This window comes from Rhinolophus sinicus, linkage group LG06, assembly GCF_036562045.2.
Source record: "Rhinolophus sinicus isolate RSC01 linkage group LG06, ASM3656204v1, whole genome shotgun sequence".
Taxonomy (NCBI): Eukaryota; Metazoa; Chordata; class Mammalia; order Chiroptera; family Rhinolophidae; genus Rhinolophus; species Rhinolophus sinicus.
This window is the reverse complement of record NC_133756.1, coordinates 161,714,257-161,737,449: the sequence shown is the minus strand read 5'-3', so window position 1 is coordinate 161,737,449 and position 23,193 is coordinate 161,714,257. Positions and strand designations below refer to the sequence as shown.

General features: G+C 59.7%; 1 protein-coding gene across 1 annotated transcript; it reads right to left on the bottom strand.

Annotated features, from left to right (window-relative positions):
* Nucleotides 1-2,533: 2,533 nt before the first annotated feature.
* GRK2 (G protein-coupled receptor kinase 2) lies at nucleotides 2,534-21,856 on the bottom strand. Its single transcript, XM_074336759.1, has 21 exons — nucleotides 21,610-21,856; nucleotides 11,431-11,507; nucleotides 9,546-9,619; nucleotides 9,309-9,410; nucleotides 9,133-9,207; nucleotides 8,949-9,010; nucleotides 8,092-8,143; nucleotides 7,754-7,845; nucleotides 7,223-7,322; nucleotides 7,053-7,131; nucleotides 6,819-6,949; nucleotides 6,449-6,543; nucleotides 6,267-6,374; nucleotides 6,004-6,070; nucleotides 5,555-5,655; nucleotides 4,958-5,024; nucleotides 4,785-4,880; nucleotides 4,377-4,539; nucleotides 4,088-4,224; nucleotides 3,883-3,996; nucleotides 2,534-3,781 (listed from the first exon to the last, which is right to left on the bottom strand). Exons 1-21 carry the CDS (start codon nucleotides 21,720-21,722, stop codon nucleotides 3,617-3,619), a joined length of 2,070 nt encoding a protein of 689 aa, XP_074192860.1. The 5' UTR covers nucleotides 21,723-21,856; the 3' UTR covers nucleotides 2,534-3,616.
* Between the last annotated feature and the right edge of the window lie 1,337 nt (nucleotides 21,857-23,193).

The following is a 23,193-nucleotide window of genomic DNA, read 5'->3' as shown; positions in this document are numbered from 1 at the left end:
CTGGGGGCGGTCCAGAGGGAGGGACCTGATTACAGCTCTGTCCGCGGCCTGCAGGGGGCGCCCCAAGACCAGCGCAGACCCCTCCTTGAGGCGGTCCAACAGGGGAAGGAGGGGGTCCCGGGGCGGGGCGGCTTGGCGAGGGGCGGGGACTGGGCCTCCGGGACCTGCGCGCGCGTGTGCGCGTGCGTGCGCGCAGCGGGCCGACGTTTTGCTGTTCCTAGGTTTCTCTGTTTCCTCAGCGGTCCTGCCCATCCCCCGGTCTTCCTACCCTGGGCCCCGCGGGTACCGACTATGCCTGTGTGTGCGGGTGAGGTGGTAGGAGCTGGCTCCCTCCCCATCACTTCGAGACGCCTGGCCAGCAAATCATGAAGCACCCTCCCCAGGGACCTGGGTCGTTGTCTGGGCTCAGCCATGCGGGGAGGCCGCCCCCCAAGGGCCCTGGAGTCAGGGACAGGAGTATTGGGGAGTGTAGGGAGCAGGCCTGGCTGGCTCTAGACCTTTCCTGGTGGAGGAGGCCATCGTGAAGGGCTTTCACCCACCGCGTGGATTCCTTTTGCAGAGGCTGCACTTTGCTGCCAGTGTCAGGAAAGGAAGGAGACTTTCGAAATCAGGGCCGGCCTCTCCACCCACACAGGAACCAGGGTGCAGGCCTCGCTGGCTGAGCGCTGGTGTTGTTGCCCTGGCCTTAACCTGGAGTCTGGTCCTGGTTTTGTTGGGTAATGAGGCAGCCATGAGGCTTGGCCAAAGCTGACCCTCTGATCTCGTATTTGCAAAACGACCAGATAGTTTGATCTAGAAGTTTGAGTTGAGTCTCTGGGCTGGGAGGCTGGTTGTCATTTTCACCCTGCCCTCTCACTGTGGCCGTGTAACGCCTATGCTATCTGGGATCACTTTGCCACCCCACCCTGCGGTGTTATCAGGGCATTGTAATATCCTTGGGTTTAATAGCAGCTCAAAGGCCTCTGAATAGCCACAACTCTACAGTCAGGCCCTGCTGGCTGCCACTGCTGCAGCTGTTGCTAGCCGCCACCATGTCTTAAAGGGGCTGCCCTTTCCCCCACACCCTCTTCACCCATTTAACAGGAATCTCAGGCCCAGCCTCTCCTGATTTCTAGTTATGAACACAACTCCTCACTGGCCTTAGATTTCTAATTCCATTGTCTTCTCACCCCTTTTCCAGGGACTCTCTCCCTCCCCAAGTCGAGCTTCTTCCTGGTTGAAAGCCTATCTGTTTCCACCGTCGACCCTGATGCCACCTCCACGACCCATTTCAGCTTCCCTTGGGACATCTCTGCACCGTGTCCCATGTTATCCCATCAGCATGTCCAAAAACAGATCCGGCCACGCTCACCCTCTTCCCCTCAGGCCAGCTCTGGTTGTGATTCTGAATGGTACCACCGACTTTCCCAGGTGCCATCTTGGACTCCCATCTCTTTCTCGTCCCCAAGTCCCACCCTTTGCTGGTGGGCTGGGTTCTTCCCATCTGGCCTCTTTGCATCTCTTCCTCTACCACCGTCATTATGACATCTGCTTCCCTGGACAGAAACAGTGGCCCCGAAGCTGTCTCCCTGCCTCCTACTCTCCACCTTCCTCCACACATTCTGCACTTAGTAATCAGCAACTTGTTCTACAGCCAGCTCTCAGCCTGTCCAGAGCCTTCAAGAACCTCCCCAGAGCCTATCCAAGTTCAGTCTTCACGTCCACTCCCATCTTCATTCTGCACTAAGTGAGCACTGGGCCCTGGGCCAAGTGGAGCCTGGCATTCCGGGACTCCCAGGCCTGGCTCCTTCCCAGTGCTCCTGCCAACCTGAGCCACTCCTGACTGCCTGGCCCTTCCCTGCATCAGAAACATCCCCACCTCCCCCTCCCAATGCTAGAGGCCCAGTTCGAAGGCCTTTTCCTCCAAGACTCCTTAGCCTCCACCCCCAGCAGCCTTCCTTCTCCATTTGCCACACGGTGCTTTGGCTGTGAGCCCCTCAGCCCTGCCCAGCAGAGCCCTACATGGGGTCGCAATGGACACCACCCAAGGGGTCTACAGGGCAGGGATAAGGGAAAAAGGAAGTAGACCAGAGTCTCTGGGTATGAGAGGCCTGATCTGGGGACTCCCTCAGGCCTCCTACTGGGGGAGCAGAGGGGAGGCCAAAGCCAGAGACAGCCTAAGGGCCCAAAGGCTCACTATGGCCCTGAGGGCAGAGACCTAACTGTCCATGTGTGGTGTCCTCATGTGCCTGGCAAGCCAGGGTGCTCAGTGCAAATGTGATACCAAGCACCAAACTGAAGGCACCTCCTCCTGCTCCCTTGGGCAGTGGACAGAAGACTCCTCTGCCCCTGCCCCCCAGGTAGGAGGAAGAAGTGGTGGGGTAGGAGACGGGGAGTGGGCTCCCCCCACCCCACCCTGGAGAGGCTGGCCCTGGATGCCTGCTGTGTTGGTGGAGGGGAGCTGGCGCCACCAAGACCCTCGCCCCTGAGGCCCTAGCCCAACAGTGGCTGAAAATGGTCATTGGACACAAAAGAGTCTGACACAGCCAAGGAGTCAGGCACCATTTTTTTTATAAAAACGCATAGTCTCATTTTCCACTCTTTAAAATCACATTCAAAAATCGGCAAAGAAACGCCCCGGGGAGTGAGTAGATGGGAGGGGAGGGTATGCGAACCCAGCCCCAGGGGGAGAGGGTGCGACACCACACGGCAGCGCGACTGGCACGAGGGGGCATGCGGTGGGCGAGGTGGCGCCCTGTGGGTGGTGGCACTGACGGGACGTGGGACTGGGGCTGGATAGCCCGAGGGGCACACTGACTGGCCTGGAGTGGCTAGGGCTGGCCCCCCTGGCCCCTCTCACTGTGCTGCCAGCCCACCCCGACTGGCCCCTGCAGTCCTGGGCAGACAAGGCCTTGCCCAGTCCAGGAGCCTGGGGACCTCAGGGCAGGCTAGCATGTGGCACAACCCGAAGTTGCCTTTCTGTGGTCTCTGAGCCCGGGTGCTTGGGTGGAAGAGGGGGGCTGCAGTGATGGCAGCAGCACCTACTGCCAACGCCACCCTCCTGGCCGAGCCCCACAGTGTCCACGGAAGGTGAGAATGGAGGCAGCTAGTGACACAAGGACTCTTCCCAAGTGAGGGTGCAGGAGTCTAAGTCACCACGGGAGGTCCTGGGGTCAAGGAGACAATGGGCTCCTTCTTCACCAACTGGCTGGAGGCAGGACAGTGCAGGGTTATGTCCCTGTCACAGGAGGGGTCGTGGTGGGAAAATTCAGGTAGTATTCCCATGCTGCGGCCTCCCCTGCGGTGAGGGATGCTGGGCCACCCAGCTGTGCCGTGGGGACAGAGCACAGCCCATAGGGCCGGAGGTGGCATCATCCCCGGGAAGGGGCGGGGGGGCTGCTGCTCTCCCCCCACAGGAAGACACTGGGAGCGGGTGACCCTGAGGGGGTCAGGGCTGAGAGGGGCTGGACAGTGGCTAGGTTGGTGGCAGCAGGAGCCAAGGCAAGTGGGGGCTGGGGCCACAGGAAATCACAATAATTACAAAATAAAACCTTTTCCGCTTTGCGGGAAAACAAATAATAAAAATTCGACAAAATAAATTAGAGGTTTATAAAAGGCGGGCGGGCAGGTGGGGGGGTCAGAGGCCGTTGGCGCTGCCGCGCTGGACCAGCGGCACCTTGCTGAGCTCCACCACGGGCGAGCGCGCCTTGTTTTTCATCTTGGGCACCCGCTGTACCAGCTGCTGGGCCTCGCGGTACGCGTCACGCAGCTCCTTCTTCCACTGCACCAGCTCTGGGTCGCTCTGCACACGTCGCGGGGTCTGTTAGGTGGGGCCTGGGTGCCCCAAAGGCCACTCTGTCCCCACACCGCCCCTGCCTGCAGGCCCCCCAGGCCCCCACTCACGTCGCACTGCAGGACGAACTGTTTACCGCCTCGGATCTTGAGAAGGAGGCACTTGCGCTCCTTGATCTGCGTCTCCTCCACCGACTGGATCTCCTCCATGGTCAGCAGGCTCTGCTGCAGGGCAGGGAGGGGCAGGCAGGGGCCGTGAGGACACTGGACAGGCCCTGCCAGCTGGCCCAGCCCCATGCCCCGGCCCCCTCCTTACCGGGGCCTCGCCCTCGCCCCGCCACTCGAGCCGGTTGGGGAACAGATAGAAGTACCGCCGCTGCCACTGGGTCAGGAAGGGGTTGCCCATCTTGGACATGTAGCCGTGCATGATGCAGTCCTTGCCCAGGGCGTAGTCTGCCGCAAGAGAGCAAGAGAGACCCCGCCAAGGGTTTGAATCCTGGTTCGGCTGCTCTCTGGCCGTGACCTTGGCTGGGTTCCTGAAACCCAAGCCTGTTTCTCATCTCTAAAGCGGACAGTGTGCTCCCACAGCAGCCAAGGACGCTCACCTTCCTCATGGCCCAGCTGCTTGTTTTTGGTTTTCTTGCGGGTCTCCAGCCGGTCCGTCTCAGCATTGATGGTGTCAAAGACGGTCTCTGCCACCTCCTGCTGCCACCGCTCGGAGATGGTGAGGGGGAAGTTACGGTAGAGCTCCTGGTCGCTGTCCAGTAACTGCACCGTGGGAATGTGGGAATGGGGCAGGGACATTCGTCACCACAAGCCTGTGTGGCCCCAGGGCCCCCAGCAGGGTGGTCTGGTCCAACCCCCACCTCCCCCGGGAACATTTGGGGAGAAGAAACCTGAGGCCCAGCAGCTGATATGGCTGGTGAAGGATCTCAAAGAGGCAGAGAAGGGACGAGGACACCCCCAGGACGAGCTCAGGGCTCAGGTGGGGGAGGCCAGGAAAGGCCCAGCACCTTGATTCCTTTTGTGTCCTCCTCATCAAAGGAGCCAATGTCAAAGGCATCGGCGGCGTTCACCTCTCCTCGTGGGGGGATCAGCGGGGGAGGGTACTGTGGCAGAACGGGCTGGGCATCAGCACGGGGCCAGGGCTGCAGGACGCCCCACCAGCCCTGGTCCCCACAGTTACCTTCTGCAGGAAGACCATCTGCCAGTCCAGGGAGCGGAAGAAAGGGCTCTCCTTCACCTCCTGGGCCCTGGAGAGAGATGCAGGTCATCCAGGCTGGGGCTTAGTCTGGGCCGTGGGGCAGGTGGCGCAAGCTAACTGCTGGTTTAGCCACTCTCTGGCTCTGTGACCTTGGGCAAGTTCCTTAAACCTGAGCTCAGTTTCCTCATCTCTAAAATGGGGAGAACTGCAATTCCCATGTCGTAGGGCTGTTGTGAGTTTTAACATTGTAAATCTTGCAACATCATGCCTGGCACTTAGTAAATTTTTCATAAACATAAAAAGCTTCTTTCATCATTGTCATCACCATACTGGCTACAATGGCCCCTCCGGAAGCCAGTCCCCAGCCGACTCCAATAGCTACACCCTGAGGACACTGGACGGGGCTGGCTGTGCCCCAACCTGTGAGCTCCTCAAAGGAGGCTGGGACCATGGAGGGAGTTTCCGTGATTGTCCTCAGGGGGGCACAGGCAGAGGCCTGGACACTGCAGCACGCCCGAGGGCCCAGGGCCTGGCTGGGAGGCAAGGCCTGGGACAGTGGCCCCGGTCCCAGGCACTCACCCTCGGCCCAGGCAGCCCAGTCTCCGGTTGACGTCCCTCTGCAGTAGCCCCTCCAGCAAGGAACGAAGCTCGGGGGAGAAGGAGTCAGGCAGCTCCACGGCCTGCAGGAAGGAGGGAGACGTTGGCAGGGGCCAAGGAAGGGCCCCTGGCCCCATCATAGCTCTGGGGCTCCTGAGGCTGCTTGGGGTGGTGGGAGGGGGATGGCCAGCCCCCGGCAGGAGACACAGGGCCCAGCTTCCTAAGTCACCCAAACAGGCATGTTTGCTCTGACAACACAGGGAGGGGGAGCCTACGGGGCAGGAGGCCAGAGTGGGGATGAGCCGCCCAAGATCACTGCTAGTTGGCGAGAACCAAGAGTCCGTGACCCTGAAACCCACAGGAGACCCCAGCCCCACTGTGGCTCCCCACGGACTCCACCCAGCATCCCTGGGCTGGAAGCCTACACTTACCATTGTCAATGTCATGCGGTCAATCTCATGCTTGTCTTTGGTCTTGTGCTGCCGGAAGGGGCTGTGCCTAGGCAAGAGAGGCCAAGGTCAGAGGACAGGAATCAGGAAACTGAGGCAGGCCACATGGATGACCCTTGTCCAAAGCCAGGTGTGGTGCCACTATAATACCCAGGCAGCTGTAGGCTCCTCCCCCAGGCTCCAACCTAGTCTGGGAAAGAGCTGCTTTGTCCTGTCCTACCAGCCCTCCTGGGACAGCCACTCACCCCCGCAGCAGCTTGAAGAGCATGCAGCCCAGGGAAAACCAGTCGGCACTGCTGTCATAGGCCACGCCCTTCTGCAGAACCTCAGGGGCCATGTACCCGTGGGTGCCCCTGTGGAAGCAAGGAAGCCATGAGCAGGTTTGGCAGAGGGTTCTGGAAGGGAGGGTGGGGGCTGAGGCACTCACACGCTGGCGTGGGGCTTCTTCTTGGAGAAGTCGCAGGCTAGGCCCAGGTCTGAGATGCGCACGTGGCCATGCTCGTCCAGCAGGATATTGGCTGGCTGTGGAGGAAGCCCAGTGAGCTGCCCCCCGGGGTGGCTCGGGACAGGGCCCAGTCAGGCAAGATGCCAGGTGGGTCACTGCCTTCACTCTAGAGGGTTACAGGTGTCCAGGGACAAGGCCCCAGGCATTGATCACCCCCACCCACCCACCCCCCGCCAATCAGCCTGAATCCAGAAAATGGCTCAGTGGGAAGGAGGGAGCAGTGGGAGCCGGCTGGCCCTGTCCAGGGAACACCACTCCCGTGGGAGAGGAGGGACAGGCCTTCACACCTCACCTTCAGGTCCCTGTAGACAACGAAGCGGCTGTGCATGTGCTCTAGGCCCAGAATGATCTCCGCTGCGTAGAAGCGCATGTCGGCCTCGGAGAAGACCCCGTGCTGGGACAGGTGGTAGTGCAGGTCCCCGCCTGAGGGAGGCAGCCCCGCGGGGCACTCAGCCCCCTGCCTCCAGCCCCGCCCCAGCCCCGCCCCCAGCCCCGTGGTCCACCGGGGGCCAGGCCACACACTCACCGTTCATGAGATCGAGGATGAAGCTGAGCTTGTCGGGAGTGTGGAATGCGTAGGACATGCAGACGATGAACGGGCAGTCCTGGGAGGCGACAGAAGGGAGGTCAGCAGAGGCTGCCCAATGTTCCAGAGCCAGAGGCTGCTCCGGGGGCCAGCCCGCCCGCCCAGCTCACCCCGGTGCTGACGAGGGACAGCATGATGCGCTCGTTGAGGGCCAGGGTCTCCCCCTGCTTCATCTTGATGCGCTTTTTGTCCAGACACTTCATGGCGTACCTGGGGGGGGGGGGGCGGTCAGTCAGTCAGTCAGTCCACTGGCACCTGCAGTGCAGAGCCCAGGGCTGCTCTGGGGCCCAGGGTCGGGGGTCCCCAGGGGTCTTTTTGGGAAGACACCACGACAAACTTATGACACACTGAGACAGAGAGAGGGCAGGAGAAAGTGCTGGCGGGTTGGGGGCTCTAGGGGCGGGGTGTAATAGCACAAGAAAGACGGGGGGGGGGGGGGCAGTGAGACAGTGGTGGGAAGTGAATGGTGGGCACACGGCCCTTTGCAGAGAACAGCCCTTTCAGGCCCCTGCCACCTGGCTCCTGGGCCCCTGGTCCCCCTCACCATTCTCCCATGGACGTCCATGCCTTCAAGGCACCCTCAGAGGCCCTCCCTTCCCTCAGGCATCCCACCCAACGCTGCCGGCTGAGCAGGTGCTCACATCTTGCCCGTGTCGGCCTTCCGGCACCCATAGACCTCGCCAAAGCCCCCTCGCCCGATGATGCGATGCACGCTGAAGTCGTTCATGGTCAGCTGTGGGGGCGGCAACAAGTGGGGTCACTGCAGGCGGCCTGGGCCTCTTATGCAGGGCCACCCTCACCTCATGCTTACATGCCCGGAGCCACCCCCACGGGGATCCTGGCACTGACCCCACAGCTGCCGCACCAGGGGTGGAGGGCAGACTCTCCGGACCTCTCCAGCCCTGGCCAAGCCCGGGGCCAGCTCCCTGGGGAGCAACAGCAGGGAGCCCAGCTCTCCGTGCCCACCCAGCCCACTCACATGGATGTTGAGCTCCACGTTCTTCCATTGGCAAAATCGTGTGAATTTTTCACTGTAAGAGGAGAACCCGGGCTCAGATGAGCCTTAGAAAGTAAGTGGAATGATGCTGGGCGGGAGCCTGCCCCACCCCACGGCCATTCCCGGGGATCCTAGGCCTCGGTGTGCTCTTCTGGGACTGCCCAGGAACAGTGCCATCCGGAGCTGGGACCCTACCCTGAACACTGGCCTGAGCAGGCCCTGGCCACTGATCTTTGGGTTCCTGCTGAAATCAGATAAGCTTAGAGAGTTCGTCTTCCAGGCTGACCTACAATTGCTGCTGCCATATTCTTGACAATGCTCGTCTCATCCCTGCTTGCATACCTCCAGTGACACAGCACTCACTCCCTGTGAAAACTCCCACGCCATGGCTAGGGAGCTGGGACCCCAAGAAAGCTGTTCCTTCCATCAGGCTGAAATCTGTCTACAACCCCCACCCAACCAGGTGGGCTCTGGCCATGAGGGCCTGAAGAGGGGGCAGTGTGTCCTCTTGTGCCCGCCCCTACCACCCCCTGACACTTCTCAGCCCAGGTGGGCCCAGCAAGATGCTAGACAGTCTATGGGAGGGAAAGGTGCATAGGTCCCTTGTTCCCTGGAGAATCAGCGGGGACAGGCTTGTAGGTGCCCGGTACTCAGAAGGTTGGAGCGGGAGTGTGGAGGAGGGGATGACTGGGCCTGCCTAACCTCTCAGGAGTTCCTGCCTGAGGAGCAGACAAGCCCGGGTGCCCCCTGCCCAGGGCCTAAAGCACCTCCACCATCCATACCCCTCCCCAGGACGGCCTCTGCCTCCCCCACCTTTCCTGCTTGCACCCTGCTCTCACCTCTCGATGAATTTCTGGAACACATCCCCTCGGAGGTTTTGACAAATCTCTTCGATGTACGGCTAAGGGAGGAAGGTAGGGGTTGGTGACTGCGCCAGAGTGGGAGCCAACCAGACTCCTTGACCAGGGCCGAAGGTGACCCTGGCTGGGCCGGGAGGCAGTGGGGAATAAGCTCAGCACACACCTGGAAGAGATCTGGAGGCACCTGCCTCTTCATCAGGTGGCCCTGGACATGTTCAGTGGCACTTTTCGAGAAGGGCTAGGGAAGACAGAGGTGGCTGTGAGCTCTCCGCAGGGCGCCATCCTCCCTTCCCTATGCCCAGGTGGCTCTGGGCTGGCAGGCGGGTCCGGGACACTCACGTGCGAGCAGGCCAGCAGCTCCTTCATGATGTAGGTGTCGAAGATCTCTTTGCTGTAGGTCACACGCTCCTCCTCCGTCTCCAGCTTCTCGTATTTCTTGATCTAGAGGACGAGATCCCCACAGGTAACCTTCCTCCCAGCAGGGTCTGGGGGTGCCAATGCCAGGCATCTTGTAGATTCAACAGAAGCAGCCCCAACCTCCTACCTTTCTCCAGGCAGAGCAAGGACCGGCCTTACCTCCTCATAGAACTCCACCAAGGGCTTAGCCTCCTCCAGGTGTTTCAGGCAGAAATCGCGGAAGAGCAGGTACCCTGAAAGCAAGCATTGAGTTGCACTGAGCCACACCTCGAGGCCTTGCTGTCATGGTGGGTGGTGTGGGCTTGCGGCTCCCCAGGCCGAACTGGCCAAGGAGGTGGCAGAGGTGGTCTCTGACCCAGGCGGGGGCTGGGCAAGGTGGCCTCACAGGCTGCCACCAACTGAAGATTCTTGGATTCAGGGTCAGGGCACCCAGTTTCTACCCCTCCCAGAATCTGCTTCCTCAGATGGTGGCTGGAAAATGACGGTAGAGGCCTGGGCTCGCTACCCTCTCACTGCAGTCTGGGGCCTGCACGTCCTGAGAGGGTGACACCCCACCAAGCGGGCTGTGCAGGTGTAGTGAGATCCACTGGGCCAGGCCAGAGCTACAGCATGGGGAGGAAGGCAGCTTCCAACGGAGCAACGCCCCTCTCCCTGGACCACACAACCTCATCATCTGGCTGATTCTCTCAGCAGCCCTGAGAAACAGGGAGACAGGGAGGGCAGGTCCAGTTGGGGAAACTGAGGCTCAGGGAGGCCTCTAGGCAGGCAGTATGTGGCAGGCATGAGAACATGGGGCTCTTCTACCCAGTGGCAGGTCCTGGGAAGGACAGGCCGGGGAGTGGGCCCTTGAAGGGCATGGGCCACTGGGGAAGGGAAGAAGTGAGACAGGCTATGGGAAGGGCTCACAGGACACCCCAGATAGGCCAGGCCTCACTCCTCCCAGGGAGGCCTGAGGCCTAGCCCCAGAGCAGCCCTAGAGGGCAAAGCAGAAGTAAGGGCGGTCCCTGAGCCCTCCAGCCCAACTTGGGTGACCAGTTTATGTTGGGTGGCTTTCCGTGCCTCTTTGGGGCACTGTCATCACTGCCTGGGCACTTCTGCCAGAGCTCGCAGCCATCACTTCCGGTAACGGAGGCCTGGCCCTTCAATATTGTGCCTTTGAGTAACTCATGACCAGGGCTTCCGAGTAGACAAGGGGCTTTCACTGGCACCGTGTCACCTGGTCCTCCAACAGGCCTGAGTCCTAGTTCCCAGGTGATTCACCAGCAGGCTCAGAGGTAAAGCAACGTGCCCAAGGTCACACAGCACAGGCAAGGGAGGACCCAAGCTGTGTGCTTCCTGACACACTAACTCCCTAAATCTGACCTCCAAAACCTGATCCCAGCAGGCCAGGCCAGGCCATTCCCACTTCAGAGCTGAGCTCCTATTCTCCGTAAGGCCAAATGGAGCCCAAATCAGACCGTGTGTCGCTACAGCCGGCTTCCCTGAGACCTGTCCCAACCCTGCCCTATGGGCCATGTCCCCACTCTGACAAGAGGCACCAGGCACTGGAGGAAAAGGAATGGAGGACCAAGCCTGCCCAAAGCAGGTTGCTCACAAAGAGGGCCAGTGGGGGTGGGGGTGGGTTGGGGTGGGGGTGGGCCGACCACAGCACGGCAGGCGCCACAGGAAGGGCCCCGCCCCTTCCTGTCAGTTCTACCAACGGCCCTGAGCAGCTGTGCCTGGGCCAAGGGGAAGCTGCAACTCACAAAAACAAAAACCCCAAAGGAGGAACTTCCCCGGGCGGCCCTGGAAGACTGCTGGGCCGCCACCCCCTTCACAGGGCAACCTAGGCCCACAGCCAGGGGCTGGGAGGCACAACAGGTCACAGCCCTACTGCCACTCAGAGGCTTGCGGGCTGCCCTGCCCCAGTGGAAGGGAGGCCAAACCTCCTGGGAGCTAGTTGGGGTGGGGGCCTCAGGATCCTCCTGCCCCCATGCCCCAGGCCTGGGCAGCTGGGCCAGAGGTGGGAAGTCCTTGAGGCTGGCAGCACCCCCACTGTACTCACCCAGCTTCTGGGAGAAGATCTTCTCAAAGGTCACCTCACCCCGGTCCTCCAGGTACTTCTGCATGACACTGCGGATGCTGAAAGACAGGGACATGGTGACCCAGAGCCCGTCAGGCCTCCTGGCCCTGCTTCCCCAGAAGGCAGAAGGCCAGTGCCTCCTGCCCCAGAATCCAGAGTGGAGGGCTCTCACTGCTGGGGGCTGTCACTGCTCCCTGCAGGAAGGCACGCCACCCCGGAGGACCCGACCATAGGTCGGGTCCACACCAGAAAGACCAGAGGAAGTCTGTGCCTGCCCCCCAAGGCTCTGTCCCCAAATGCGAGGGTGGCCAGCAGGTGGCTGCTCAGAAGTTTGGTCCCAGCCCTGCCTTGTGCTGGCTTTAGGAACTTGGCCAAACGTCCAAAGTCAGGCCTCACCCACCAGCACATGATGGATAACCGAAATGTGGTCTGTCCTTACGATGGAATACTGCTCGACCTTAAAATGGAATACAGCAGTGATGTATATATATATATATGTCACAATATGATGAACCCTGAAAGCATTGTGCTAAGTGCAAAGAGAAAGTCACAGAAGGCCACACATTATATGATTCCATTTATATGAAACATCCAGAACAGGCAAATCTTCAGAGACAGAAAGCAGATTAGTGGTTGCCAGAGCCTGGGGGAGGAAAGGGGAGTGACTGCTAATGGGGTTTCTTTTGGGGGAGACGGAAGTGTTCTGGAATTAGGTAGTGGTGAAGGTTACACAACATGATGAATGTACTAAAACCCACTGGACTGTACACTTTAAAACGATGGATTTTATGTTATGTGAATTATATCTGAATTTTAAAAAATAGTTAAAAAAAAAAAAAAGCCTCAGTTCCCGTGCTCCTAATACTTGCCCTTGGGTTGCTGGGAGGCGGCAGGGGAGGGGCTGGTCACTCTGACAGGAGGCCCAGGCCCAGGCTTCCGCCTGGTTAGCTCACCCCCAATTCCAAGTAGTCTGGGAAAGCAACACCGGGCTATCCTTCAGGCCTCAGATGCACCTTTCTGTCCCCTTGTCCCTCTCCTGGGCCACCTGCTGGCCTGTCATCATAGTCAGCTGTTGGTCATGTCTGGCCCTCACTAAGCAGGGGTCCTAAGGAACACTCTTAGCTGCCTGTACTGCAGGCCATACTGCAGTCACACCTGAGCCCATGCAATGCTCATATGGCCCTTAGGTATGTGGGGTCACCAGCGGGCCACTGATGAAGGGGCTGCAGCTGGAGAACGCTGATTAGAAAGCCCGGGCTCTGTGTCCTGACCTCGCTGCATCCCTGCGCCCCATCTGAAAGCCCAGCATGGGGCCCTGGTGCCTGCTGCCCATCGTCTACTGGAAGGAGCCCTGCATCCCTGTCCTCCAGGCAGGCCCTCCTACAGCACAAGTCCTGGGTCTGTGACATTAAACAGAGTGTGCCAAAGCCTGAGTGGAACCCAGTCAGTTCCAGGAGCCTCGAGAAAGGAAGTGTTCTGGGCCCCGGGAGAGGCTGTGTGGAGAAGGCGGAACTGCACTGGGTTCCTCAAGTGCAAACAGGATGTCAACAGGTGGTGAAGCCTAGGGCAGGTGAGTGGACATAGGGATAGGCAGTAGGCAGGAAAGGCCCGGCCAGGGATGAGCAAGAAGCCATGGGTCAGGGAGGAGGCTTGGCAGGGGGCACTTAGAAAGCTTGGTCCAGGGCGGAGAGCTGAGTGGATAGACTGCTGGAGGCACCCACTAGGGGAGGTATCTGATGACACTGAACCAGGAGTGAGGGAAAGAAACAGGGTGGGTAGAAGAAGGCCTGGGCTGCCAGACGGATGGAAGGAAAGTTGGTAAGGCCAGCTGGAAGGCAAGCCAAACCTGCAAAGTTTCGAGGCTTTGGACTCTGTCAGAGCAAGGCCGGGCGAGGAGGCTCCAGGCAGGGCCAGTGTGGTAAGTGGACCCTGGGCCTGAGCCTCTGGGCCTGGGCTCGAAGGAAGGGGACTCCAACCCTTTTCCGCTTAGCACTTTCCTTCTGAGATTGTCTGGGTGGAAGCCCAGGTCCTCACTCAGGGAGCGTACAGAGCTGTCATAAGCACAATCCTGAAGCCACGACCCCCTCCTCTCCCTCCCCACCCTTGGATTCTGGGAGACAGCCTCTGAAAACTGTCTCCAACAGGAAGGAGGGTGCCGATGACCAGGATTGTTGTCGTGTCCCCATCCTGTGACTCCAACTGACAAGATCCCCAGCTGAGGGCCAGTGGCCTGGTGGCCCTGCACTACCACTTCAGAGCTGGTTCCTTCTGGGAAAGCGAGGACACCTTCTGCAACCAGCACGCACACCTGCCCATCCTGGGGCCACACACCAGCCACCACCATCAAGGACACATCTCCCCAGCCCGACGGCACTGACAGGGACTCAGGGGCCAAGGCCAGATACCAAGTCCCAGTGCACTTACATCACAGCAGGAACTTGAAAAATCTGTGAATCTAAGACACATTCCTATCTTGGGGCCTGAGACTAGAGACGGGAGCCCAGGAGGACTGGGGCACAGTCTAGGCTGAGCTCTTAGGGCTCCCAGCTCTGCGAGGGGACCTCCTGTTCAGACACTGGGACAAGCCTGGGTGTGCTCGGGCACAGCACAGCTGGAAGGGCCTGGTTGGAGGCAGCAAAGGCTCAGCAGGGCAGCAAGAGTAGGTGGCCGAGACTTAGGGGCACAGAGCCCGGGAACCCCACAAGGGCCAGGTGCCTGGATTTCTCCCGCGAGGGGGACCAGGAAGGCAGGGCCCTCACCAGCGCTTGGCTCAGCTCTGGGCTCTCAGCATCTGCACTCCAATCCTATGGCAGGGGATGAGAAAAAGCAATCGAGGGAAAACATCACAAAATGTCCATTCTCCACAGAGGTGGACAGTCTGATGGTGATCAGGTGTGGTCAGGTGCAATGTCCAGACAGGTAATGCAGATGGCAGGCAGCGTGACTCCAGCCTGTCTGGGATGACCCCACCATGTTCCCTGCGATAGTCACTGAGCCCCAAACCCACTTCCTGGGAACCAGCAAGACTGGTGCCAGCTCAGCAAAAGCGACGCAATGGGAATGCCCCCCGGGAGTCAGGGAGCAGCACCACCACTTCCTGCCACGTGACTCGGTGGCCCTGCGGAACAGCGAAGAACTGGACACGCCAAGGTCTCCGCTGGGAAACACACTCTCTGAGGGCCTGCCCAGCAGGGAGGCCAGGCTGCAGGCGGCACAGCCTTTCCCTGCCTGGTGGCTCTGTTGTGGCCTCAGCCCAGGGACAGCAGAAGGCAGACGGCTCCGAGCTGCCTCGGCAGCCAGACCCCGCCCCCTCCCCCCCCAGAAGCCTGCATGGGACGGCCGCAGCATTCTTCCCAGCCCACAGCACTTCACTTTCTTCCATAAAAAGAAAAAAAATGTTTTCTAAATAAAATAAACACCCCCCCCCAACCAAACACAAGGTTAGATTTGAGCAGCGCCCTTGAAGGGATGGCCCCCAAAGTGGCAGCATCAGGGTTTCCTGTCCATTCCCACAGGGCTGGTGGCCAAGGGAGCTGGCAGGTCAGAAAAATGTGTCATGGGGGACACTCCCGCCAGAGTGGCAAGTATAGCCTGGCACAGGAGGTAATGGCAGCCTCCTGGGCTGGGTCACCTCCGTCTCTAACACCCGTTCCCTGATACTGGCGGTCTGGAGTGGCGGGAAGCCCAGAGCAGCATTCCAGCCCCCACCCAGGTCAACAACCCCAATATCCAGGAGCATGTGGCTCCCAGACCAACTGTAGGTTGTCAAGAGAGCCAAGTGGCTGCATCTTCCCTCCCAGAAGGACCCTAAGGCTCCCAGTCCCTCTGCGGAAAGGGCCTTGGGGCACCCTGTGCTCTCATGGTTGGAGGGGCGCTCAGGCCTGCATTCCAAATGGCTCTCCCCACCTTCCTCTCCGGAGGCCACGCCAAGTCACTAACTTTAATGTCCAGTTTCCTCATTTGTAAAATGAGGATGTCAACAAAATGCTGAATTGTCACCACAGCGCTGGCATTTAAAAAGCCTGAGAGGACAAAACAGAAGGCGAGCTCTCCTAAGATGCTAGTCTCACTGTGAGGGCGTCGGCTGACGTCCCTCCTAGAAGAAGCCCTCCCGCCAGGATCCCACAGTCTGTCCTCCTTCTAGAATGTGACTAAAGCTACACAGTCTTGTTTGGTTCTCTTCCACACCTGCCATGTTCCCGGGGCGTGGGGCCTGTGGCCATCCTGACAGGTGAGCCCTGAGCAGGGCCAGGCCCAGGCCCAGGAACACTGCCTTTGCCAGCTGAGTGGCTGCAACGCCACTCTGCCCAGACCAGCCTCACGTATCGTGCTGCTCAGCCTGGGGGGCAGAGCCCCATACCTGCCCTGCCAAAGTATCGAGAGCCCCTTGGCAGGAGGCCCGCCCCACCATGGCACGGAGCTGCCTGGCCCCACTGCCTGGCACTGCCACCTGCAGCCATGGCTGTTCCCACCGGCTCCAGGTGCTCCGAGGAGCAGGCCCAGACTGACCTGGTGGGGGCAGGGGGAGCATTTCCTCCCTCTCGGCCCAGAGTACAGGTTGGGGGTGACAGGACAGGAGGCAGGGAGGGAGTGAGGGCTGTGGGGGAGAACTGCAGGTACCTTCCGGCACCACGTGGTTCAGAGGAAAAGCAAAGTCTCTCGCTCTGTGGCATAGTGTGGCCTGGCAGGGTGGTCTGGGCCCTCCCAGATGACTCCCACGCAGGGCTACGGACCGTACACGTGGACTGGGTGGGACTGCAGGGGTCAGAGGCAGACACACTCCTTTTGATGGTGAGGACATCAAAGCTAGAAGCTGAGTAGCTCCCCAAGTCCCACACGGAATTAGTGTCAAGCAAAGGTCCAATTTTCCCTAATAAAGGGCCTCCCACCAGGGAGGGGCCTCCCCTTAACCTCCGTAGAAGAGCAAGATCTCAGGGGACTCCAGCTTGTGCCCCAGCTGCCTTCCCCTCCACCTGCTAGTGGCTGAAGACAGCAGGTGGCATCTCTCCTGGGAGCCCATCAAGCTGGGGGCAGCCTTGGCTGGCAACTGGCAGGCCAGGGGCCATGTCTGTCCCTGTGGCCATGTGACAGGGATGTCAGAAACATGAAATCCCAGGACGGTGCAAGGTGGCACGGGGGCTACGGGTCCGGTGCAGCCATGCCGGAAATGCCACGCTCTGGGAGGTGACAGTTAACAATCCAGCAGAGTGGAGGCTGTGGTCGCAGCTAAGGCACTCTTCTGTGGCATTTCCAGGAAACCTGGCACTGAGGTGGCAGCGGTAGGAGGAAGTCCCCTGGGGCTTATTAGTATTTCTCAATGACTCTCCCTGGGGCTGACAATGTGCTCAGAGCTCGAGGACAGGGCCACAAACCAAATAGGAAAGACCAACCCAAACAGCTAACTACGGAACAAGCCCTGGCCAGGGAGAAAATGACACCCACTGGGCACCACACACACAAGACCACCACCGAGAATGTCCGCTGCAACCCAGGTTCCCAACGGCATGGTGGCCACAAAGGGGCTCCTTGTAGGATCTATAGGAAGAAGGACTCTGGCGGCCTTGTCACATGTCCTGGCTTCTATATGAATATGACACAAGCACCACACCCGGCAATTTACTGCCATCGCATTAGAACACCTCAAGAACAAACTTCCAGGGCTCTGTGCCCCTGGGGGACAGGAGGGGCTGTCCCCCACCCCAGACCCAGGATGGCTCCCAGAGTCAGAGAACTTCCCCTCAGAGAACAGAGCTGCTACCGCGTTTACACCAGGAAACCCACTGTGAAACCCTGCTTTTCTGCCTGTGTAGACGCTAGCCTTCGTGGTAAGCAGTGATGCATAGAGAGCTTGTTATTGTGTGAGAAAAAAGCTGCCGCCCAACCCCTCATTTTTAGTTTCTCTTAGTTTGAAACAGCTTAGCGGTAACTTGAGTGTACCGTCGTCTTTCTTATGTGACCACGGAGGACACAGGGCCCCTCGGGACCACAGGAAGACAGGGCAGGTGTGATGGAGGCTGTGCATTCCCCAAAGACTCTCACGCTCATGGCTTCTGTTTGTCCCCAGGCGGGAGCATCATATCCCGGAAGCCCCAGCCATATACACGCAGCCTGAACTCCTTGGGCCCCAAGAGCTCAGTACCTCTGCAAAGCTGACCTGGGTGCCTACCCGGGGTGGGGGAGCAAACGCAGGCTGCAGAAGTGCGCCTACAGCTGACCTCACAGGGATTTACTATTAGGAATTGATCGTCCATTAATAGGACCCATTATTCCTGGATTTGGGTTGACAGAGCCCAGATTCCCCTGCACAGATTCCAGTCTGTGATGCTCATGCTTGCCCGCTCAAATCCCACAGTAAACAGGCGGGTGAGCAACTTTCATGACAAAAAATGTGAAACCTGGTGCTCAGAAAAAGAGAACAGATGGGAAAAGGTGTCCCAGAGACCCATTCCTGGGGCATGCAGGGGCTTCAAAGGCCCAGAGGGAAGGACTGCTGGCAGGATCGTCTTGTTTTCAGCGGCAGGAGCGGGGAGGACGATGATACTGGAGTGGAAAGTTCTGGGGAAGGGATAAAGGCTAGTGATGAAGGAGTGGAGGGAGGAGGAAGGGACGCAATGTTCCCTTGCACCCCTTCCCCCCACAAATAAGGGCAGGAAGTTCTGGAGGCAAAGAGTTAACAGGAACGAAGAAGCAGCAGAGGAAGAGTGGCCGGTCTGGGAGACTGGGAAGCCAGCAGAGGGCAGGAAGAAGGAAATCTATGGTGGGGGAGGGACCAGGAAAGAACCGAGAAAATGGAAGGCTGCAAGAGGCACCCGGCTCCAACAATCTGCTGCTGGGGCTGCCACTGTCACTGGGGACAGCAGGGGCACCTCCTGGGACCGCCCAAGCCGGCTCCTCAGCCAGGAGCCCAGAGATTAATTACACGAGGCCTCCATGGTCATATTAAGCAAATGGCGATGGTTACAGGGCTGCTGCTGGAAAGGGAAACAGTGGCTCCTTTGGGGAGAGGCTCAGACCACAGACCCTGAGAGGTCACTGGTGAAGGGGCAGCCCTCTCGGTTTACCGATGTGAACACTGAGGCTGTCTCTGCCAGGATAAGGGACGTGCCTGGGTCCCATGTGAGCTGGTATCGGGGCAGGATTCAGCTACACAGCTCTGCTTCCTTCCATGAGAAGGTGGAGAAATGGGTCTGTTTCCTCAGATTCTATAGGGTGACAGAAGGGGAGGCCCCTGAGCCAACTCAACTCGGCCCTGTGCCCAACAGCTCCCTACCCCAGCCCTGAGGAGTCAGAGCTGTGATGCCAGCCCCAGGACTCGGCCAAGCCACAGCCTGGGCACCAGCCAAAGGGAGGCTGCCAAGATGGACCACCCCAAGGTGGAAGCAACTCCAAATGGCACCTTGTCATGGACAAACCAAAGCCTTTCTCCTTGACCCTGACCTTGTGGGTGAGGGATGATGTGACCCCCCAGGCGTGGAGCTGCCTCCTCTAGGCACCAGCGTTGCCGGGGCAGCCCAGTTCTGTCCCAGCCAACGAGGAGGGGGCTGGGCCTTATGAACTAGGACAGCTGACGGTGCTGGGGGCTGCCCTGCTGCCAGGCTACCTCCCCAGATCCATGGCTCCCCGGACAAGGGGTGCCAGCTGGTACATTCCACAAAACATGGACAGATGAGAGCAGAGGTGTGGAGGGCTGTGCAGAGGATATGAAGCACAGCAGGGAGCCCAGGGACCCAGGTTAAGATTCCAGCTTCCCCCGTGACCAAGTCTCCCTCTCTGAGCCTCAGTTACTCCAACTATTAAATGGGAGCATTCCACCTGCTGTGCCAGAGTTGTGAAAAGGATAAATGGAGTAAAAACACTTTGCAAACTGGGGAGTGCCTCCGAGGGTAGGAGGCAGCTGACACTGGCTGTGTGAAGCATAAAGCAAAGGCTAGCATGTCCTCTGATGCAAGAGGCCTGGACTCCTAGGGGCAGCCCAGGCCTGCTGCCCAGAGCAGCTCTGGCCCTTCCCCGGCCTTAGCTCACCAACGTCGGTCACTGCTTAGAGCCTCCAATCCATCTCACAGATGTGAGTCATTGCCAGATGGTGACCCTACACGAGAACCTGTAACACCTGGCTCTCAGCCCAGGTGTTCCCCTAAACTAACAGCCTACCTGGTTTCAGACATCACACAGTGCTGACAGTGCTTGAGCAACTCTACACGCAAGGCACGGCCTTGTTGGTTTTTGGATCAACTGAGACGACAGGTGTCAAAATAAATAATAAATTATCATAATTTCCACCATCATTCCCATCACCACCATCATTACCACAGATAGTAAAGCAGACAGGAAAAGAGGAACATCTCGTTTCTCGGGGTGCTAACACCTGCAGAGCCGGCCCAAGGCGGGGCCCCATCAGGAGCAATGCATTCTGGGGAGAGATTACCCAAACGCAGAGAGTTCCAGAAAAGGCCCCACCTCACCCTTTTGCAGAACTCCAACCTACAGGAGAGTCTCGAGGGCTTGGCCACCAAGGAGAGCCGTTACAAGCCCCAGAGGCTGACTCCCCCGTTTCCTCCCTCGTGGCTTTGTCATTTCTGAACTCGTTTTTGTTCTAACTGTCACTGCTCCCTGGACAGCCCCCAGCTGAGAGTCAGTCTGGTTCCTGTTTTGAGAAATCTGATTGCAAATGTCTTAGAAAAAAAGGGCCCTAACGGCCTTTTCAAAATGCAGACCAATTTTCCTCTCCAAGGCCTAGTGTTCAGTCAATCCGAAACCCAGTGAACAGGCCCCGAGGAGGGCACGGGAGATAACGGCATGGCACCCCTCGCAGCTTTGGGACTCGCTTCAAAGACTCAGGACACCACATAGTCACAACCTCATTTCACACCATCCACATTTCACAGATGAGAATACCGAGGCCCAGAAATGGGAAGGGACTTGCCCAAAGTCACATGATAAGACCATAACAGCTAGGACAGGCCCAGCCTCCAGGGCTGGCCGGGAACCAGCATGCCAGCTCTCAGGCAGGTATGGAAGAGTTGCTGGGACAGGCCTCACCACGTGACCCAAAGAATTGTAGTGGGCACACAGCTCTTGTAGATACGGAATGGCCAGGCCCCGGCTCAGGCCAGAGTGGTGGACGCGATGTGGAACTAGAAGCCGGAAGCCCTGATCTGGTGGCTGGGCACCACCCTGGATTACCTGTGACACTGGGCAGGCCACTCACCTCTGGGACTTCAGCTTCCCACCTGTTCCCTGGGGACAAAACCATACCTGTCCTATCTGCCCATGGGTGGCCTCGAGGCTCAAACGATGGGAAAATACTCTAGAAACCGTAAAATGCCGGACAAGCCTCGGCTCTCGTCTGTACCTGTATACTTCTGCACCTACATCCTGCACCGTTTCAACTTTGACACCAGGTGCAATGACATCAGTTGTCTCACAGAGAGGTGGCAGCCGTGGTCCAGCTGCTGCAGTGGTGCTAGAATGTCCCCCAGCAAACAGCACCCATAGGGCACCATATGTAGGGCCGGCCAGAGGAGGAATACAAGGGGTGAGAGGCAGTGGGTGTCTCCCCCACTGGGAGGGGCACACACCACACCCTGCTTCCCCCACCCCACCCCGACCACCAAAGCACTCTCAATTGCCACCCCAAGCCAGTGACCCACCTGGGCGTGGAGAAGACTTATTGTCTCCCCCAAACCTCACACAGTGCTGACCAGAAGACGGGGTGGGGGGTGGGGGGGGGACTGGGAGTAGAGGCAGCAAAAGGATGAGCGATACAGTCAGGCCAGGTAGATGCTGAGAGGCGGAGGAGGGGACCCCATGGGGAGGGTGGAGGAGACCAAGGGTTGCCGGACGAAGGGGAGTGGGGCCCCGTGGGAGAAGGCAGAGATGAGGGCCCCGCAGAGCGCACGAAGGGAAAGGGAGGCCGAGCGGAGCAGGGGGCACCGAGTCGGGTGGGGAGCCAGTGGCTGGAAAGCCTTGGCGCCGGGGCACTCGGGTTCAGGAGCACAGGGCCTGGTGAGCAGGGCTCGGTCAGCGCCGCGGGACCTGGAGCGGCGGCTGGGGCAGAAGGGGTCACGGGGCAGTGCCCCGGCGTCTGCGGCTGCGGGGTCGGGGCTGGGCGCTCGCCACACCCGACAGGGAGCGGGGCCAAGGGGCCGGCGGCCGCCTCACCTGGGCTCGGGCAGCAGGATCTTCTTGCTGGCGCGCGCGGCCGGCGTGGCCTTGCTCTTCTCCATGGCCATCAGGTAGCTCACGTCGGCCAGCACCGCCTCCAGGTCCGCCATCTTGGCGGCGGCGGCGGCCTCTCCCGCCGCTCAGCTCGGCTCCGCTCCGCTCCGCTCGGCTGGCGCGCTTGGCCCGGTCCGGCCGCTCCGTCGGCCTCGGGCGCCGCCGCCCGCCGGCCCCGCTCGGCGCCCGCGGCTCCACTCGCCGCGGCTCACAGGCGGCGCCGCCCCATGGCGCCGGCTCGGCCCGGCCGCGGCTCGCTCCGCTCCCGCCGGGACTGCAGTCAGGCCGCCGCCGCCCGCGCCCCGGAGCCGCCGCCGCCTCCGGCCCCGCCTGCCGCGCACAGCGCCAGCGAGCCCGCGAGGGGCCGGGCGGGCGGGCGGCGGCGCCCCCTGGAGGCCGCGCGGGCTGGACTTGGCCTGACCCCAGAGGCCACCCAGACCCCATCTCAGACCCATCCCGGACCCCGACCCCGGGCCGGGGTCACCACCTTGACCCCAACTCGGATCACAACTCGGATGCCAGACTCCGCAATAGACCACGTCCTGACCCCAGGCTGGCACTTCAGAGCACGATTCCAGGGACTTGGGTCTCAGGCCCTGACTACAACCCCTGACTCCCGGATCTTGGACGCAGTCGAGGACCTGACACCAGACCTGAATACCATTCATGACCCCATACTCCAAACAGGACCCCAGACCCAAACCTTGGACACCTCTTATCTGACCATGACCTTGGATCACAACCATGAGTCCCCGACTCCACCCAGACCTTGAACCTGACCCCAGACCCCCAACAGGACCCCACATCCAGACTTTGGACTATGACCTCAAACACTGATCATAACGTCAATCCCATCCTGGTTACTGATCCCAGACCTTGATTCTAACCCCGAACCCAGACCACTATCATGACCCTAAACCCTGAACATGGGGGCGGGGCCCAGATCTGGTCTTGGACTGTCAACGCTAGACCAGGGTCCTAGACCCAACACCAGGAAGTGTGGAAATGGGCTCAGAACCAGGACATCCAATTACGACCCAGACTGGACCTAGAACCCCTAACAGATTGCCATGAACCTGGGACCTGACAACTGTAGTCAGACTCCAGGCTTACCCCACCCCCAATCCTGCTCAAGACCCAACCCTGGCCCCAGGACTCCCACGCAGGACCAAGGACCTTGTACCAACAACCCCTGCCCTCCCTAGACCAGCTGTAGACCCAGGCCCCTGGCTTGCATCCCAACAACCCAACTGTTGAATCATGATGGAATCATCATAATTCCACAACGTGAGATCCAATCTCTCTCATCCTGGTAGGGCACAGGGGTCTGTCTCAGTGCTGCCTGGCAAGGGAAAATCACTCTGGTGAGAGCCCACGGGGTTGTGTATAGGGGAAATCCATGTGTTTCAAAGCAGTACCCCCTATCTCAACATGCCCTTCTCTAGAGCTTCTGCTTTCCAAGGTGACAAAGTTCCCTTCCAGTCTTGGGCACAGGGAGCGCAAGCCTCCTGCCAATTTGTGAGTCAG

Coding starts and splice junctions, on each gene's coding strand:
- GRK2 (XM_074336759.1), bottom strand. CDS start 21,722: ATGGCGGACCTGGAGGCGGTGCTGGCCGACGTGAGCTACCTGATGGCC. Junction 9,011..9,132: donor TGCCTCCAGATCTCTTCCAG/GTGTGTGCTGAG, acceptor TTCCTCCCTTAG/CCGTACATCGAAGAGATTTG. Junction 6,544..6,818: donor TTGTCTACAGGGACCTGAAG/GTGAGGTGTGAA, acceptor CTTCCTCCACAG/CCAGCCAATATCCTGCTGGA.